Below are 20,271 nucleotides of genomic sequence, written 5' to 3' on the forward strand. Positions count from 1 at the left end.
TTTATTGAAATTTTCATAACAATATCGAGATTGGAGGAGGTGGCAAGACATGAATTAGCCTTAATCTTTCTAAGGTGGTGCACTGGAATTTGAAATGGCTTGGCCATTAAATCTGAGAAAGTCAGTGTGTTCATCTATAGAGACTTCTATGCAATATTATGTCTGCAAGTACTAGTAATTTTTTACGTCATGCAAATTCTATCAGCTTCCTCTTAACATACTAATTTATCTTTTATTATCTTGTAGTGGAAAACCTATAACCCATCTTTTTCACAAGTGGAAATCTGGTTCCGATTTGTCTTTGTAGTTCTTACTTTCATGGTCACTGTGAGTACAGTCTCTTACTTACCTTTTTTGGAGGGCTGGGGATAGGTGTGCAGGTGGCTAATTCAGCTGCTACACAGTCCTGTGTTTGGTATCATAGCTCTCAACATTAGCAAAGCCTCCTACTGTGCATGTGCAAAACCATTTTTAAAAATACTTATAATTCAGTTTGTGCTTTAAAGTTTGTGCAAACAATGGAAGGGTTTAGTTCAACCTAAATTTTCAAGTTCAGCCGCGTTTGAGTGTTTTTTGGATCGGGTGGGGGAAGCATTGCAAATAGGGAAAATCATATACTTTGTACAACTCAAAATGGTTGAAAGAATTTTGCTCATACTTTCAAGAAAAATTCACTTTGAGGCTGAGACCAAGTAATGAAATATTTCTGACTTAATGAATGAAAACACTGGGTTAGAATAAAAGTCCTAATGTAATTTTGAATGTAGTGGGTGCTGCTACACACTTTCTAGAATAATTGTGTGTGTGTGTGTATATATATATATATATAATATAAAAAAATACACATGCATGTGCGTGTGTACACACAACTTTTATCAAGTAACAATGAATGTGGTATATGACCTGACCTGTCAGTGAATTTTGTTGGCTAGTTTAGGCAGATATCGGTATGTTGTTAGTGTGTATATATAATAATATCAAACAGTAAGTTGGCAGCATCACACAAATTATGCTGATTTGTGCAGTAGCAGCTGGTTTCCGTTTCAGGTTGTCCCAGAGGTTAAGTGACTTGCTCAAGGTCACACAACATATCAGAATGAGAAATAGAACCTTGGAGACCTGACTCCCAGTGATTAAAATCTGCTCAACAGAGCACACTTCCTTTTGAGTGACATTGTTAGTGCATTACAGTCTCTGTTAGCTCTGCTGAGGCTAGGAAGGACAAGATAGATGAAGCCTGATGTATGTAATATAGTAACTGGCAGTTGCCAATAACATTTTTGGTTTTTTTGCAGTGTCTGTTTGCACATTCCCTCCGGAAATTTTCCATGAGGGACTGGGGAATTGAACAGAAATGGATGTCCATCCTCCTTCCCCTGTTGCTGCTTTACAATGGTATTTGTGTGTATATATATTATGCCATTTTTGTAGGGTTCTCTTACAATCAGCTTGGCCCCTTTAGAATATGTGATTGTTTATAAGAATTGAGTAAGTGTAAGTGGTCCTGACGAGAGAACAGAGGGGGCTTGCTGCAAAGGGAACTCTGGCCATGAGGGACTGCTCAGGCAGCAGCAGCCGTGTTACATGTCCTCAGGAACTTTAACACTAGAACTACACTGAGACCTGACTGTAGGCAACCAGCAAGAAACAGTTGTGTAGTAGGTGCCCTCTAACTAAAGGGCTAACAAAACATGAACTCTACTGGAAATCTTGGGGAAAATCTTAGTGATTGCTTAGCACAAGGAGGAGTACCTGTTGGAGGTGCCTTGTATTTGTTATGAACTTTCAGATTTAACCAACTGCAGTGCCACTTACTTGCTAAGATTTTGAAAAATTTGCTTGCTTGTTCTCTGAAGACTGTTTGGGGTTTTTCCCCCCCTTTGATTGATAATGGGTAAAATTGAAGAAGAAAAGAAAATTCTATGATTTTTTTTCTTCCATTCTGTTATAGATCCATTTTTCCCCCTCTCATTTTTGGTGAACAGTTGGTTTCCCGGCATGCTTGATGACCTCTTTCAGTCAGTGTTTCTGTGTGCATTGCTGCTGTTCTGGCTCTGTGTCTACCACGGGATCCGAGTGCAGGTAAGGAGAGGACAATTACTCAGTACTTGCTGCAGAGATATTAACATTAACTCAGTTTTGCATTATGTAGTTTTAATTTTTCTCCCTTTTTTATGTGGTACACTTTTTCCAAGCTGTTAACAAAATGAAATCCATGCCTAATATGAAAGTGTTCATGAAGCTCATTCTATACACAGTGTAATGTGACTTTTTATTCTGTCCCGTATACTAAACTCATTCTTCCATTTTATTTCAGATCAGCTGTTTTATATATTCTAGCTCATCGTTTAATGGATTTGCAGGGTGACAAAGCTGCTGTGAAAGCCTGATGTAGTGTTGTACTGTTTGTATTATGACTTGAATATGTGATTTGTGGTTAGCCATTTGGGTGCTTTGTCCCTTGTGCTAGGGAAGAGACAGGGCTCTGTTATAGAGCAGTGTTTCTTCACCTTTTTGATATCCAGGACCAGCTTGTTGCCTTTCTTAAACTGTGTGAGGGAGCTCTCAGGAACTGGCGTAGAAAATGGTGTCATGTGACTTTGAGGCTAAAATGATTAGCAGGGAAATACTGAGCTATTCTGGCACAGCCTTCTTGGCGTGGTTCACACCTCTCAGCTCTTATTCTAGACTAGTTGCAGAGCAACGCTGCGGTAGTTTCCACTTGGTTCATGTTTGGAAGTCTCTTTTTTTGCAACCATACATTTTATAACCTTAAAAAAAAATAAAAGAGAACTCAAATTCTGAAGCACAATTTTATGGAAAGAAGTGGATTCTGCAGCTTCAGAATCCATGAAGTGAATCAGATCTTGCAATAGCCTCACTTTGTTTTAACATGCATGTGATTATAACATAGTTTTTATACAGACTGTAGTGAGCTTTGGATCTTACAAAATAAATTGCAGATGGTGCTTTTTAAAAAAGCACCTTGGGAGTGAACGCGAAGTATGGCTGTTCCTATTTTAATATGTTGAGAACTAACATTCTCTCTCAGGTAAATTCAGATGATGTTAATCTGTCTTCTGTTGCCCCAACAGGGAGAAAGAAAATGCTTAACGTTCTATTTTCCCAAATTCTTTATCGTTGGTCTTCTATGGTTGGCCTGTGTTACATTAGGAATATGGCAAACGTAAGTAATTTCCCTTTCCACTAAGTTTTAGTGAGGAAAAGCTGATCGGGAAAGAGGAGGTGGTTTACAATTAGTGATGTCTGTTTGTCTTTCGATGTTTTGATTGTGATCCGGAAATGGATAAATTGAGCTACACCAGTTATGTCAGATCTTCCCATTTTGTAAACTGAGACTAAATTTCTAATGGCTGCCCTAATAACACACAGCTATATAAATTCCACAGCCTGTGCATAATGGCTCCCTACAGTACATTTTTCCAGTGTTTTGTTCAATTTAGAACAGGATTCCAGGTAGTAGCGCTTCTCCTTCCCTTGGAAAGGCCAGGCAGAGACCTTACTGTTAGGATATGTTCGTTTGTTCAATTTTATTTCATTATGCCAAGTGCTGTACCCTCTATGGTTCTATGAATATGTACTTTAAAGTACATATTCTCTGCATTGTAATAGTTATAGCTTTGTAAAACTTTCTATGAACCTTGCATCTCAGTATTTACACTCTACATGTATTTGTAAACTGTCCTACTCACCTTATCAAGCTGTTGTTTAGCCAAGTAATACATATATTTAATTTTTCCTCTTATATCAGTTCCTCTGACCTTTTGAATAATTTGTGTTGCGCTTTTCTAAATTTCTTCTAATTTGATGAGCTAACATAAAGATAGAAACATTCCCCTCCCAGACAACTACCCCACCATTTGTAGTGATGTGGCTTTCTAAGGCACATTACCCACAATTGTGTCCCTCTTATATTTTATTTTTTTGGGGGAAGTAAACGGTGGGGTGGGTAAGGTTGAAAGGTATGCAGCTTCAGGAAAATGCTATTGAAATCAGAGACTGCCCTTCTGTCCTATAAGGGATACATACTTGACAATGAGTGAAGAGTCAGATCCTGCATTTTTTTTTCATTGCTCCAATCAAACTCAATAAATCTGTGAAACCCAAGTTTTGTAGGAAATTACTGTGTGTTAAAGTAGCCAAAAATAAACATGGGAAATGAATAAAGAATAGCTGAAAACCCAGAATCCCCACATACATGACAAGTAAAATCAATGGGTCAGATCCTCAGGTGGTATAAATCCATGTGTCTCAATTTAAAATCAGTGGAACTACCAGTTTACATAAGCTGAGGATCTGGCCCAGTATCCATAATCTCAGTATAAAAGTCTAGAATTCCAATAGTGTCTTTTGTGAATGCATGTTTCTGGTTTAACGTGACACCATTAGAATTGTGATTACTTCCTGATCTTTGATATTTTCTAGTGTTAATGAACTACATGATCCAACATACCAGTACAGGGTTGACACAGGTAATTTTCAGGTAAGTTTGAATCAAACTTTTTTGACACTTCCATATGGATTTTATATGTCTACCCAGGTAAGACTGGTGAAGAGGTGTGTGAAGAGATCTGGCAGTTATTTAGTATTACATTATATTATATATTGTTCTTCAGGCTGAAATGTAACTATTTTTTTGCTGTAAAACTTTAAAAAAACCAAGTGCTGAATGGAAGATCTGAAGATTAAAAATATATTTTCACTATTTTAAGGAAAATTGTTCAGATTTTTTGTTTGGCTAATGCGAATGTCTTTAAAATGGTCTTGTGTGTTTATAGAAAGACTCTCCCTCCATTGCATATTCTGTACTGGAGACATGGAATGTTTCCTTTTGGATTAAGGGGCATGTATCTATAGGCCCACTGCACTATTAAGAAAGGAGGCCATAGTGTGAATGTTGAGCTGTCACCCCAGGGAAGACCGTTCGGAACTGTTTTCTAACCAGTAACTACTCAATTGCAACCACCCAGGGCACCTTGGGTCTCATCAGAAACATATTCATTACCTTTCAGAGAGCCAAAAAAGAGCTCCTTGTTAGGCCTCTTAGTTCTCCACGCCTCCTATTCTCAGAACATTTGGCCTTCTCAGTAAATCTCTGCTTTCCCTTCTGTAGGAGAAATCAGTTCTGTACAGCCTCCTGTAGCTTCTCAGAGCTGTGTGGCCATTTTTAGAAAACTTCTGAGATTTGAACCATTCAGCTGAAAGAAGTGGCCTTTGCTAATGAAACACCCTCTCCACCGCGCCACGTCCCAAGATTGACACAACCATCACAGCCACTTCTGCTACAGACAAGGGAGTATCATGCTTCCTTCCTCCAGCCTAATTGCCCTGAACAAATGGATCATGCTTTTGGAGATGGTGGTTTCTGTCTCTGGGATGGATCTGAAGGAAGAAAGAAAAGGATAGCTCTTGTTTAGTAAAACTAGATTATATTTTTTTCTATTACAGGGAATGAAAATCTTCTTCCTTGTGGTGGCAACTGTGTATATCTTGTACCTTTTGTTCCTGATAGTGAGGGCGTGTTCAGAACTTCGCAACATGCCTTATGTTGGTAAGCAGTATTTTCTTCATGTTTCCTTCAAATGGGTTTCCCCCAAGAATGGCTAGATATTTGGGGCGGGGAGGTGTAAGCTCTCAAATGACTGACAATTGTTCTTAATCCTTCCAGATCTCAGGTTAAAATTCTTGACTGCATTGACCTTTGTAGTGCTTGTCATTAGGTAAGACGTCTTTAAAGTACATATTCTCTGCATTGTAATAGTTATAGCTTTGTAAAACTTTCTTAAAGAAAAACAGTTCTTGGCAATCAAGTTATCAGTAAAATGGTGCACCCTCAGAACAGGTTATCCATTCACAACTTTCTCTGGGTTCATTCTTAAAAATGCCACTGCATCCAAACTACACTTTAAAATCTTGCATGCTACCGGCACTTACCAAATAATAAATTACACCACTCAGTTCCATAATCGATAGATCTTAGAGTTCTTATTTTTCAAAAAAATTCCTACTGATATCCCACTAGAGCAGTGGTCTCCAAAATTTTTGGATCGCGCACCCCCAGGGCCAGCTCTAGGAAAGCGCCCCTCCCCCCCCCCCCCCCCCAAAAAAAAAAAAAAAAAAGGAAGAAGAGTTGTCGCCAGTGTGCTGCTGAAGACGGAGCGGGGAGAGCCGAGCTGCCGCCAAAGAATCAAAGGTCCGGGAGCGCTGCTGCCCCCGTGCCAGCAGCACTCCTTCAGTGGCACTTCTCCTGCCGTGCACCCGCAAGGATGGTCTTGCGCACCCCACTTTGGAGAGCACTGCACTAGAGCAATGCTGTGGATCTTGGAAAGTGCATGGCCCTCTGTTTATAAAAAATAAAGAACCTTTTTTTTTTTTTTTAAGCAAATGCAGTGGCTCAGCTTGCACTGTTGCTGTCCAGGCAGACTGTGTGAGACAGATTTCATAATTTGTTTCTCAGAACAGTAGAGCTCAAGAAGCTGGTGAGATGCTCACAAAGCTTTCATACTTTATGGTCCCTTTCTTCTGAAAGTCTGCCATTAAATTCTGTCTTTAGCCCAGGAAAGCCAGTGGGGCACCAACAATGCCTGTTTTTAAGGGATGCAGAGAGTTTAGTTAACCTAGACTCTGGGGCAAATGGCCTTGGTAATAGGGGAAGGAGAAAGGGAAAGAACATTGATAACCCAAAATGAAGACATCCCACTCTGACCTGTTCAGTGTCTTGAATCAATGAGGCCAAGATGAGATTGGTGAACTGGCAGTGAAGCTCTTCGATAAGTAGAATGATGAGTGGCTAAAAACCTGCTCTGTATGCCTGCATTAAAAAACTACAATTGCGCTGATCATCTGAGAGAGTTGAGCAGTCTGTAAATGCTCAAACTTCTGCTGTGATTTTTGGAGTCCCACACCTGATTCTCCATGACATGAAAATGATTTGCCTTTTGGAAAAAGTTTAGATTGACTTATGTTGGTCTTTATAGGGCAGCTCTAAAATGTTGCAAAAGGGGAATGTGTATAAGAGCCGTAAACATATGGGATTGTTCCTTTCATCTAATGGGGTTGGTGGTGTCGTCATGAATGGTGTTTGAAAGCAAGGGGCTGTTACTGTAAACTTAAGTGGTATATCTAGAATATTCTTATGAAAGGGAAAATTGTTTCTGTTTAGAACACACTAAGCAAATGTGGTTTACAAGCATCAACAGTTAAGAGGAGACTGAACCTGTTTTGGGACAGATTTGGTGGTATCTCTTGGAAAGAGATGGTTGCCTCAGATTTAATCAGAGTGGATACCAAGGGCTAAATATAGCTGACAGATTTCTGTACTGTTGCTTGTGGCTGCACTTATTTTCATCCTGGAGGTGCAGCCCACAGAGGTGAGAAGAGCTAGTATGCATCAGTCTGTGAGGGTCATCAGAACAAGATGGAGCATTTCATGTTGGGACTTGTAATATCCATGAGGCACACCTCCGTATTTAAAGATGGGGACAGCTGCAATCTACTTCAGTCTTATGTAAATTAGGTAAAACCTTTTGGGTCCTGGCAAGCTGCCAACGCAGCCCACATTGTGGTTGCCCCTGTAAATCAATTATTTCTAAAGCAGTTTTGTGGTCGCTGCCTATAACCGGGAGTGGTTTACTAATCCGTCCTCTGGTGAACACCTCTTGCTCTGTAACCTCCTTTCATGAGTTATTTAGAGTGAACTGTCCACTACTGCCACCATCACACTGATCAGACTGTAGTTATGGACATGTGTATCTACCAGAGAGATGTCCACCCTGCAGAGTTGTTTGCAAGGCAGCATTCACCTTCTGTGGAGTTTCATGTGTTGAACATAAGAATGGCCATATTGGGTCAGACCAAAGGTCCACCTAGCCCAGTATCCTGTCTTCCAACAGTAGCCAATGCCAGGTGCCCCAGAGGTAATGAATAGGTAATCATCAAGTGATCCATTCCCTGTCGCTCATTCCCAGATTTTGGCAAACAGAAGCTAGGGACACTGTCCCTGCCCATCCTGGCTAATTGCCATTGATGGCCCTATCCTCCATCAACTTATCTAGTTCTTTTTTGAACCCTGTTATGGTCTTGGCCTTCACGACATCCTCTAGCAAAGAATTCCACAGGTTGATTCTGCGTTGTGTGAAGAAATACTTTCTTTTGTTTGTTTTAAATCTGCTGCCGATTAATTTCATTTGGTGTCCCCCAGTTCTTGTGTTATGAGAAGGAGTAAATAACAGTTCCTTATTTACTTTCTCCACACCAGTCATGAATTTATAGACCTCTATCATATTCTCCCTTAGTCGTCTCTTTTCCAAGCTGAAAAGTCCCAGTCTTATTAATCTCTCCTCATAAAGAAACCATTCCATACCCCTAATCATTTTTGTTGCCCTTTTCTGAACCTTTTCCAATTCCAAGATATCTTTTTTTGAGACGGGGCAACCACATCTGCACGCAGTATGCAAGATGTGGGCTACCATGGATTTATATAGAGGCAATATGGTATTTTCTGTCTTTGTCTTTCTTAATGATTCCCAACATTCTGTTCACTTTTTTGACTGCTGCTGCATATTGCGTGGATGTTTTCAGAGAACTATCCACAATGAGTTCAAGATCGTTTCTTGAGTGGTAACAGCAAATTTAGATCCCATCATTTTATATGTGTAGTTGGGATCCTGACAGTATGTGAAATTCAGAGGTTGGGGTGAGTTGCCAATGTTTTTTTTTTTTTTCTAAACTAGGTTCTAATACGCACCTTCCATCACTGTAGGGTCAAATCACTGCTGACTTTCATGGATTGTGCTTTGTGGGAAACCCAGGAAAAAATCGGCTAAATTTCCCCATCCTTCAACTGACTGACTTTTAATTTCAAAAAACATTCTGAATTAGGAGTATGAAATCAGCTGCTTATTCTAAGAGACATTTGAATAGATTTGTCACATTAGTCTAAGACAAGGTGCCATTTTTTCTTATAACTCTGTTCTTACCCCTGCCCCATTACCCACCTCATCAAATGTTGTTACAGTTCAGTGCTTATAGCCACAGTGTCTGTCTTGTCTCCCACAGCATTGTTATACTTTATCTACGCTTTGGAGCACGAGTTCTACAGGACGACTTTGTAGCTGAGCTGTCAACTCATTATCAGAATTATATCCTTCCGTTGTGGCTTCCAGTCATTTAGGAATATTGTTAACTTGTTTCAGTTAAGTGAAGGTACCGAGACAATGGCTCAGGAGTTGTGCCTTTCACCACTAGATCACCAGTTCAAATCCAACCCGGGTTGGTAGTGACTGCAAGTTATTTTCTGATGGTTATTCGTGAGGGCTGCCAAATGAATGTGTTCGTTTCAGTTCGTGTCTCTGAACAGCTGTCCACGTCACAAAATCCACAGCCATAATTGGCACTCTTGAATGTGCACGAAGACAGGACAAGTTTCTTTCCGAGATATGTGTTGTAGGTTATCCCTTCAGAGCAGGGCTGAATCATGTTGGAAGGATGCTGTGGGGTAATTTATGTGGATGCTGCCTATGCTGACCATATTATGTAGCTAACAGATGTCAGCAAATTGGCATAGGTATTAAATTCACTTAAATAAAAGTATGATGGGCTGCGTAATTGCAGGAGGCACTTCTGTAAACTGCCATCTTGCATTTTCCAGTTCAGGGCTAAGTTTCCAATACGAAAGAAAAATATTATTGCAGTATCATGTTATAACTGGAGAGTGCTCATGCATATCTTGCTACAGTTAAATCTTGTCTACACTGGCAATTTTTGAGAAATCTCCCTTTGTTGTGGTACAGCTCCTCTGGTGTAGTGACAGCTGGACTTGTTACTAGCATGTTTACTACCGTGTTGTTTAGACCCATTCAGTGCAGGTCTAGATAACAGAGAGAGGGCATGTGGGGGCAGGGTTGGGTGGGGAAGGTGGAAGCAAAGACAGTCTACTCTAGAGCTTCGACCATTGGAAGATATTCCTAAAACTTCCGGTTTAGAAACAGCATTTGCATAATACTAATTTGATAGTCAAGCAGTTGGCTCCATCTCATTCATTATAAAGTACAGGTTTTTAGATACGCTAAATTTTGCGGATGGGGAAGCCAATTTGCCAGATGTTGCCAGCTGGTGTTTGTGTTGGAGCCAGGATTAGAACTTGTATTTCTGGATCCTCAACTCAAACCACTAGAGTACAGTTCTCTCTAGATTCTGAAACTGGCTGTGTGACCAGAAGTGCCCATTATCAGCTAGAAAATGAATGCTGAACTTTTCTGAAACTAGTGGAAACTAAAATAGAGAGCTTTAATAGGGTACCTTAAAAACAAGGGCAACAGCCCCACCATGTCTTCGTGTTCTATCTGATTGCAGTCACGCCTCCCTCCCACCCAGTTAACTTAATCTAAGACAATGCCAAACTAAACATCAGTGTCCCAAAACTTTTTTTAACAGTACACACTTCATACTTTGAAAGTGCTGGGCAAAAATCATCAAGCTTTCCCAAAAATGTTGTTGCGGGGAGAATCCTACCTAATGTTTGGCTTATTCAAAGTTAATATGTACTTAGCTGTATTGTGTAATATCCTTGACTATTATTACCAGCAGAATTCTTATCATTCTATGGTTTACTCAACTTCTATCTTTACACTTTAGCCTTTGTGTATTCCCCATCAAAGAATGCACTGTATGGTAAGTGATCTACTGTAAAATTTGCCAGATTGCTGCTGAGATCTGGCATGCCAATAGAGCTCATCAAATCTTCACATGTTGGCTGTTTCATTAGCACTTTATTTTGTTCTGTATGAGCAGCTTACGGTGGCTTCAAATAGCCAGTAATGACAGAAATATGTGTCGATCTAATCCATGAAAATTCTACATTGGATTGTATGTGCCTGTTAATATTGTATAGCTTTAGGATACTCAATAATAAAAACGGCTATTTATTTTACTGGATGTCTTCTGCTTTAACCATTGAATGTAAATATGCTGGGCAACTAGCATGTACTACATGCATGTGGAGGGCCTTATGTTTGGGGCAGAGCAGTTTCTCACTAAACAGATTTTGGGACTAAGATGAATGGAGCTGCTTCAGGAATCTCATACTTCTGTTATAGGAGATGCAACTAGCTAGCTGGCTTGGAACAAATATTTACATCTGTACCTGGGCTAGAGGAATTAAAAAGCATGCAGAAGGTATTGGATCTTGTGACAAACCATTAGGGCCAGATTTCACTTTGTAACTCTACTGACTTCAGTGGAGTTGTCAACCTACATCAGGGATATACTTAGCCCCTAGATTTCACAGGCCTATGCTGGGAAACCTGGAGAGGCAGTATTGTAGACAGCCAGTGGAAAGAGAGTGTGCATCCTTCCATTCCAGCATGAAATTACAGTTGTACCTTCCTCCTCCCTATGTGAAAGTGAAAAATACTCTGCCCTAAGTTATAACACCTTAGATAGATAGGCATTAATGACCAAACAATTCTTAGATTTCATTACTTTCAGAACTTCAGTCATAAATAAGGGAAAGGGACTGAAATGTTTCATAAAATCTGCCTATCCTTTTCAACCAGATTATTTACTGACTAATGTGTTGTGTTCTAAAATATCAGGTATAAGTAATGTGGACAGGTGAAATTGTACCTGGGAAGAAATAATGATGCTAATAAAATATAAAGACTATCCACCTCCTGGGGTTTTTAGACAATGGTGTCAACTTCAGCTGTTGTGAATGCTGACATACTGTGAGAGGGGGGTTGAAGAGTTTAAATCACAGGTTCCAATCCCTTCCTTGCCAGGGTAAAACTCCAGGCTGGATCCCAGTCATAACTTCCTTGGAAACTACAAAGTCTCTCCCTTCAGTTCTGGATAAAAGTCTAATCTAAAAGTTTGAAGTCAGGAATGCAATTTTCTGGTTAAATGAAATCATATCTATATTTTCCAGAGTCACAGTTGAAAGACAATCCTGCCTTTTCTATGCTCAATGATTCAGATGATGATGTGATTTATGGGTAAGTAACACAATTGTGAAAAATCTGTTGGTGGTTCAGTGGGTGTGGAGTTGCTGTATTTAATGTAAAAAGTTTACAGACCTGGTGGGTGGTTCTTACTGAAAATCCAAACAGACTGACTACAGAATGGAGGACAACTGTAGCTTGAGTCTTCTATTTTGGGTCACTTTACTCCAAAATATGATTGTAATGAGATTTCATACTATCTTGGCTTCTTTTTTTCCTGTTTAAAAAGGGACTGCCATGACAGATACTAAAAGGTACATTCCCGACTTGTAGGTGTGAGGACAATGGCAGGCTGCAGTGAGAGGGGAGTATATGGACGGCGGGTTTTGGGAAGAGAATATGCTGGCAGAAGGGAGTAGATGGGGAACGAGTGCTAGAGTCAGGTTGGCAGGATGCAGGTTGCAGTAGGAGGGAATAAGTTGAGAGCTAGGCCATACTTAAAATGGCCACTGCTGTAGGGCAGGACAGTTCCTATTTTAGGTATCCAATATTCATTAAAAATATTAATAATCAGATGCAATTGCCTAAGTTCAGATTCTGAACTCGACAGTAGTATTAGTATTTACATAGCATCTAGAGGCCCAGGCAGGGTCCCGTTGGTGCTGGACAAACACACAGTAAAAAACAATTCCTACCCTTGAGGGCTTACAGACTTTGTAAAAAAAAACAAAACAAAAACAAACAACAAAAGCCACACAACAGGTGAAAGAGTGAGGACATGTAACATGTTTAGCATAGATTAGTTATGTGCAGTTTGTAGTGATAGCTTTTTTGTCTTTGCGTGTGTGTGTGTTTAGTTTTGATCAGTAGCAGAAGTCCCAGCTTGCTTCCTGATTAGCTGTTGTCAGCAGTCCCATAGGTGTCACAGTAAAGACAAGTCTACACTTACAGTGGCATGTAAAGTAACACATTGCACACCCAGCTAGCACAGGTGTAAGTAGCTGTTTAGATGGTGAGATGTGGCTTATGCAAGTAGAATGCTATACATGCCTGAACCCCTAGGGGGTATGTACCCTAAACGGCTCTCTACATGCCCAAGCAGTGCCTTCCACATCTCCACTTCTATTTTTAGCAGTGGCCCACTGCCTCCCTGCACTACGCACTGCACTGACAAGTGTGGACGAAGCCTGTCTTTCACTGTGGCATGTAGCTCCATGGGTCGTGCCTGTATTCTACACGCTGCCGCAAGTGTAGACAAGGCATAGAAGCAAACCTTGAGGAAGAATTTGGAGACTAGGATTGTGTATTGTTCACGTCTCTTAACTGAAATGCATTCTTTTGGATTAGTGAATCCTAGTGAATGATGATGTACTTGTATCAGTTGTGAATTGACAGCCCAAATTATTGTAGAACTGACTTAGTACCTTTTTTCTGTTTACATGAAACTAAGTAGCTGGCCATTGTATTCAGGATGTTTACAAATATCTGTTTGTTAACAGGAGTGACTATGAAGAAATGCCACTTCAGAATGGTCAAGCCATTAGAGCCAAGTACAAGGAAGAATCAGACAGTGATTGAGTTCATGTGGAGGAGACTTACTTATGAGAATGAAAGTGATCTTGAGGTTTTTCCTAGATGACCACGTCCTTGGCTTTCTTATGAGTCTGCTTTCTACTGAACACTATCTCCCAAGGAAGGACTTCCTGTTTATTTCTGTTTACAAAACTGAAGGAAAAATGGAAATGCTTGAAAAGATTGTGGTGGAGGCTTCTAAGAAACCAAATTCTCTCTTTACACTAGGTTTAGAAAATGTCACATACAGGATTTCTGTGGAGAACAGACTGCTAAAACAATGAGGCTTTCAGAGTCTGGTTCCAACTAAGAGGGTCACTGAGTATATGCTGATTTAAAATTGCTTCCTTGCTGTTTGTTTTTAGAGGATTATGTACAGCACATCATCTTCACTCCTGATGCAGCTTGTGTTAGCTATTGTGTACAGTGTCCACTGGTGAGAAAGTGCCTCTCTTTCTTCTTCCCTTCCTCACCCTACCCACCTGAGTTGGAGGTGCGAAATGGCAGGTATTTCCATTGATTTCTGAGAAAGCACAAACTTTATTGCTCCTGCTTCAAGGGGGAAGCATTCACAGTTCAGTGGTCAGCTCTGTAATTGATTGGAGTTCATAAAATGGAAGTTTTTCAAATATCTACAGTTATGAATGTGAGACAGGTACAAATATTCAAGTTCTGTTGAGGCCTAAATTTGTAAACAGAATAATATAATCAGTAGTGCAAAATAATTTGTAAGGGTTTCTCTTAGAATGAGCAAAACAAAATAAGACAAAAATAAGTTAAAACGTCGAGTTTAAATATTTTAAACTTGCAAACCTTGGTTTGGAAATCCATCAGTGTGTTGGGGGTGGAGGAGGGAGAAAATGGTTACATTTCCTACAAAGTGTACAATATACAACTTAATATTTTTAACAGACACCTTCTTTTAATTGCTAGATCCTTTCCTAAATTAGGATTTTTCATGCAGTCTTTTCATAGCTGTTAAAAAGAAAAGAGTTTATATTATAAGAACAATCACTTTTGATGACATGTTGAACAAATGTACAAAAGTGTGTTCTTCAGCATGTTCTGTAGATAGCTCAACCTCTTCATCTTTAGACACCCCTAAATAGCTATACTTAAAATGCCTGCTACTTACAAGTATCTTTTTGACTGTACCTTTTCAGGCTATGTTAGAACAGTGTGCTACAGAACTTCAGAATATTTACTGGAATATTGCTGCTCATGATATTTAAATATGTGTTTCAATTTCCCTACCATGGTATCCCTTTGTTTTTAAAAGGGAGGCTGTCAATTTCTATTAATTTTTTTTTTTTTTTAAAGTTTAGTATTTTCAGGTATGCCAGCTATCCCTGAGTCTTTCTGTGGGTTTTCCTGTGGTTTCACAATCACCTTTTTTTTTTTTTTTTTTTTTTTTTCCTATTCCTCTTCCCTGTTGCTAAATGAAATACCCACACAAACAAATGGGGAAATTGACAACATATACAGAACAAAGAGTGATTTTGATCTTTTTGCAAAGACCTGTCTACGCTAGGGAATTGAACTGGTTTAATCATAAATGTTCACTGTGTTCACACTGAACATGCTGAATTGCATTGGGAACCATTGCAGGTTTGTCTTGCATTCACATTAAAACTGTCCTAAACCACTTCCTCTGCAATAACCTCTGGGTATCTGTTTCATGTTCAGGAGCAATGCATTCTGGGAGACTTGAGCAGGGTGCTGTGGAAGGACTAGTTGAACTACTACAGCTAGTTGTGTATTCTCAGTGGCATTTTAAATGGTTCTGACAAAATTAGCATTTAGTTCAGCTGAAAGCAAGTGGAATACAAAATATATTTAGCATGCTTGTGTAAACCATTTTGTGGCTATGAAATTTAACAAACATACTAGGAAGTTGAAATGATACCTAGCACAGCAAATGTCTCTAGTGTAGACCAAAGCCAAGAGAAGGCCCACTCCTGTCATGTGCACAAAGTAAAGAAATAGAACAAATAGATTTTTTTCCCTTAGCATGGTAGGTGTTACTTGTAACAATATGTGGAAAAATTCTGACAGGGTTAAATTGTCTTTGTAAACTGCAGTAGTTGTTGCACCTTTAACAACTCCTTTTAGCTAACAGACTTTTTTTTTTTAATATAAGGTTGTGTTTTAGATGCTTTTTTAATCCAATGGAAAAACAGACTGGCTTCTCTTTTTCTTAAATAAGAAAGCAAAAATAATCCAGGGCTTGCTTGTACTTGAGTTTGACTTTGTAAAGTCAAGCTCAAGATCCAGTCACTGACATTCCCTGTGCACCTAAAATTTCCATGGACTTTCATGGGAGTCGGGGGTGGGAGGCGGCGACACAAGGATCAGGCCTTTATGTTTATGCAGATTTTTACTTTTGTGCATTCAAAGCTTTTTGGCACTTTAATACGATTTTATTCCTGTTGTAAAAGTCATTTTTTTGATTTGCTAAAATATTTTTCCATGTAGGATATTTGAGTTTTACTAATGCTGCTTACTATAATCCAGAATGCTTGTGATACAGTATATTAAGTCTGACTATAAAATATGGTTTTGGATTCCATTAACTAAAGAAAACATTTTTTTAAAAATTCAACTTCAAGAAATCATGGTATTGAGAATGAAAAATTTTCCTAGGCTGTTTTTTTTCCCCTTTATTATTCTTTTTTGTTATTACATTGCTCGTTAGAGCAACAAAAATAAGAATAGGATGGGGAAATGTGCACTTTAAAAAACAAAGTTATTTATCTTGTTCATGAATTCTTTTGTATAAATCCTGCATTGAACTGCCTTTCCCCATGCATAGAGCACTGTGCAGATACAAAATTTGTATCCACATCCAATCTGCAAAAATGATCTGTGGATATCCGCACCCAGGGATATAAAGCAGATATCCACAGATTTGCAGGGCTTTAGAAATAAAATTTGGATCCTCATCCATCCACGATCTTAAAAAAAAATCACCCGCAGATATAGATATCTGCGGATTTGCTGGGCTCTACTCATGCATATTGTATTTTATACTCAAAAAAATGTTAGTGTAACTTAGCAAGTTTGGCTAAAGCAGCACAGCATTAAATTCACTACTTAACTAGTAAATAGGCAGAAGTAGTAAGGCTGGCTGGAGAATAGTCTCCCTAGCAAGAGATCACATATTTCATGCCTTGTGGCAATGAATATTGAAAACTGCACAGATACACAATTTGGAACCAAAGATTATTCTGAGGAATTCTCTTGTGGCAACAAGATGGATTGTAAATATTTTGTGGGGAGTTATATTCATGTGTCTCTGCACAGTGTGGTGTGCTATTATGACCCAAGGATTAAATGAAAGGTACCTATGTAAGAAATTCACTTGGCTAGCTGTGTGTTTTCCAGTGGGAAAAGTCAATGAGAGAAGTACATTTTGATCATTACCTGTTAGGTTCACTCCCTCTGGGGCACCTGGCATTGGCCACTGGCGGTAGACCAGATACTGGGCTGGATGGACCTTTGGTCTGACCCAGTATGGCTGTTCTTATGTTCTTATGTTGCAAATCTGAATTTTTTTCTTCCCAAAGAACCAGTTAGGTCAAAGTGCACTTGTGCTGGGCTGTTAAAACACAACTAGTAAAAACAGTGGGGTGGGTTTTTAAAACACCCCCCCACACACACACACACACACACTTCAGGCTTTCATGTAATTATTCCAGATTAAACCTTTTCAAGAATGATGATTAGATTGGAACATAGGAAAATGAGTAATGTATACAAAATACATCCACAATGTATTGGCTTACGGCAAAAATGAGATGCTCCCTCTTTTACAACATGTAGGGTTTTTTACTTTCAAAAATCCTTCTGGTGCATTGTGTAGAAGCCAAGTATCACTGGCCCTGGTGTTACCTACTCAATTTAGGGCACCCTGCATATACCCTATGGAGGGCTCAAGGTGTGACCCAGTCAATTGAGGCACCCCCACCCTATCCCTTCTGAGGGCTCAGGGTGTAAGGTGTAAGGATAGTTATCCTTACCCATGGGCCTCAGGAAGAAATCTGGTCAATTTAAGTACCCACCCTTTCCCTCGGGATTCAGGGCTCTACGGAACCTTTTCCCAGTGAAGGAGCCTTACACAGTTGTGCTTTAAACATCTATTAGCAACACACCCAGAATCCATATACCAAGGAAATCTCTTATGCTCACCACTTCCAATATACAGACAAATTTCACCCAATGACCAGTTAGGATTCATTCATCTGGGAGTTCCCTGCGATGCCTCTGCACATCATGGTTGTACAGAGGGGTCAGAGTTCCAGCAGCTTGATGAACTGCAGTCTGGAAATGGTTCCCAAAGAGCATTGTTTGTCATTTACATTCTATAGGTAAAACTAGCTCCCTCCTTCAAATATACTAAAACTATCACATTATCCCATGCTCCTAAATAACAAACATTTTAACCAATTATGCACTGACATCCATTTGTCCTTCTTGATGCCCAAGTTCTTTACATTTTAACTTTCATGCCCAAATTGTGATCTTCTCTATTTGTGCAGATGGTCAGAGCTTATTTTACCATTTGTTGAGTGTCTTTCTGTATCCTCCCTAATTTCCCAGCAATGTTACAACTTGGTTGTAACCAAGTGGTTATAACTGTTAGGGACACTTCTGAGGTGGGGGTGCTTTCGCAGCAGCAGAACATTCCTTTTTTTCAAGTTTAGTGGTGAACTTCCTGAGTTTCACCCAAGGCTGGTTTAATATGTGGGGGTGGGGGTGTTGATCAGGTCTCGGGCCTACACTGGTGATTCACGTACTGTTAGCTCCTGAACTCTCATGCACATTTTTGCTGTTGTATTGGCTTTAAGACATCATCAGTGTTGAGGCTGGCTGGGAAACTAATATCCTGTACTCTTAAGGCCAAGAAGGGGAAGTATAACCCAGAGGAATACATTAGGGAAGAGAAATCTTTGCTACCTTTGGTTAAGAATGAAAATCCTGTTTAACAGAGAGCATGAACTGCTTTGGGAAGATTGTTTTGAAATGAAAGGATTCTGGACTTGATCGCTTTCTTTAAGCCAAAAGGCAATTATTGTAATGAGAATTAGAAGCCTGCTTGTTCCCTTTTTGCCATATGTTCTGAACATGCCAGTAACTGCCATACACTACCCAAAACCCTCATGCTATTGTAAAACTTAATTTTTTAAAGTTTGTAAATATATGTAAAATGAAGTAAAACTATGGTATGCCAAAATGGTATAGAATGTGTAAGATAAACATTGTTAATGAGAAGCTGTAAATATGGTACTGCTTTGAGAAGGTATGCATGGGATGCATTAGTATTGTGTTTTGGGGAAACTTGTTAATAAATCATCTATTTACACTGGAAATCTTTCTGGTATAGAATACAAAGCAAAACGGATTGTTTTCCTTCAGCAAAAACTGGGTGCTGATACATGGAAGACTTTGTGTATTAAATATGTTAATAAATAGTTTTCATACTATATCTTTACACCTGCATTTGGGTTTCATTTTCCCTTTCATTAGGGGATGATAACCTAGCACTATTTTTCTTTACAGGTGCAAGAGACAGCCTGGTGTGCATACATACAACTGATACTGTCCTAGCAGTGGAAGAGTTTAAATACTTCTATTGCTGATAGTTACCAGTGTAGACAGGGAGAGATTCTTTTTAACTACCTAGGATTGGAGATGGTTTATTATTTGTGCAGTTAGGAAAACAAACAAGCTAAGCAGTGCTCACCTGGGGATTTCTAGTGAGCTGTTTCATGTGGTATGTAGCTGCTTTGACATTTTTTGCAGAACTTAAGCAATCACTTTGATTCCTAAGCATTAAGATTGCAAAGACGACTTTACAAACATGAGCAAGGTCCTCTGAGTATGCAGAGACAAACTGGGGAGGGGCTAGCTTTTGTCCACCTCAATGTTAACCCTAGAACCTAATGGCAAGTATTTCAATGTACTTTATTTTAGAAATATCCAGCTAACGTGAAAGAGAGTGTATTACTACCATTTCATCAAATGCCTTCTGGTCCCTACGGGTCAGGAAAAATACACTGTTTTAACTACCTCAGCCCAGTGTCATCTATAGCATGTAGAGAGAAGCCTGGTAGCATGCCTGCGGGTTGTGGGCTTGGAGCTGTTTTTTGGCTACTGTGACAGGCATTACTCAGCTGCTGGGCTAGACTACATTCTGATTAGATACTGCTGCTTGGGCTAACCTGGTCTAAGCCTCAGTCAAGATTACTAAAGACCTCCCAGGATGGACTGCTTAAAACAACCAGGTGTCAAACCCTAAATTGATCAGAAGTTCAAGGGCAAACTCCAGGCATACTAATAGCCTTAAACAGTCAGATAAACCAGCCTATCCAAGGACTGTCTTGCCACTTAGGTGAGTATCTGTGTGATAGATGGCCCTTGAGAAACAACAAGACTCGGCAATATTCCATTTACTTCTAGTCCCCAAGGACCAGTCACTTACCTCAGATCAATTGCACCTTAAAGCTCACACCAAGGACAATGCTTGAATACAATTTTATTCCAGAGGAAAAAGGAAACGAGTTATTTACAAGGTTAAAGCAAGCAAATATAGGCCAGGTCTATGAACAGACTTACATCGATGATTGCCCAGGGGTGTGAAAACTCCATACCCCTGTGTGATACAGTCAAACTGACCTAACCCCTGATGTAGACAGTGATCTATGGTAGTAGGAGGGCTTCTGTTGACATAGCTACTGCT

General features: G+C 39.5%; 1 protein-coding gene across 2 annotated transcripts in view; it reads left to right on the plus strand.

The window, feature by feature from the left end:
- The window catches only part of TMEM181 (transmembrane protein 181), a 57,834-nt gene extending 38,881 nt beyond the window's left edge, over window positions 1-18,953 (plus strand). For both annotated transcript variants that reach the window (XM_074948696.1, XM_074948697.1), the window contains exons 7-17: window positions 247-327; window positions 1,296-1,395; window positions 1,952-2,082; window positions 3,096-3,187; window positions 4,447-4,504; window positions 5,470-5,572; window positions 5,690-5,741; window positions 9,079-9,161; window positions 10,603-10,692; window positions 11,948-12,014; window positions 13,460-18,953. In XM_074948696.1, coding sequence (XP_074804797.1) covers window positions 247-327; window positions 1,296-1,395; window positions 1,952-2,082; window positions 3,096-3,187; window positions 4,447-4,504; window positions 5,470-5,572; window positions 5,690-5,741; window positions 9,079-9,161; window positions 10,603-10,692; window positions 11,948-12,014; window positions 13,460-13,538 — 936 coding nt within the window. In that variant the 3' untranslated portion in view covers window positions 13,539-18,953. The remainder of the gene's footprint in view (window positions 1-246; window positions 328-1,295; window positions 1,396-1,951; window positions 2,083-3,095; window positions 3,188-4,446; window positions 4,505-5,469; window positions 5,573-5,689; window positions 5,742-9,078; window positions 9,162-10,602; window positions 10,693-11,947; window positions 12,015-13,459) is intronic.
- Window positions 18,954-20,271: the final 1,318 nt, after the last annotated feature.

The sequence above is a fragment of the Natator depressus genome, chromosome 3 (assembly GCF_965152275.1).
Source record: "Natator depressus isolate rNatDep1 chromosome 3, rNatDep2.hap1, whole genome shotgun sequence".
In the NCBI taxonomy this organism is placed as follows: Eukaryota; Metazoa; Chordata; order Testudines; family Cheloniidae; genus Natator; species Natator depressus.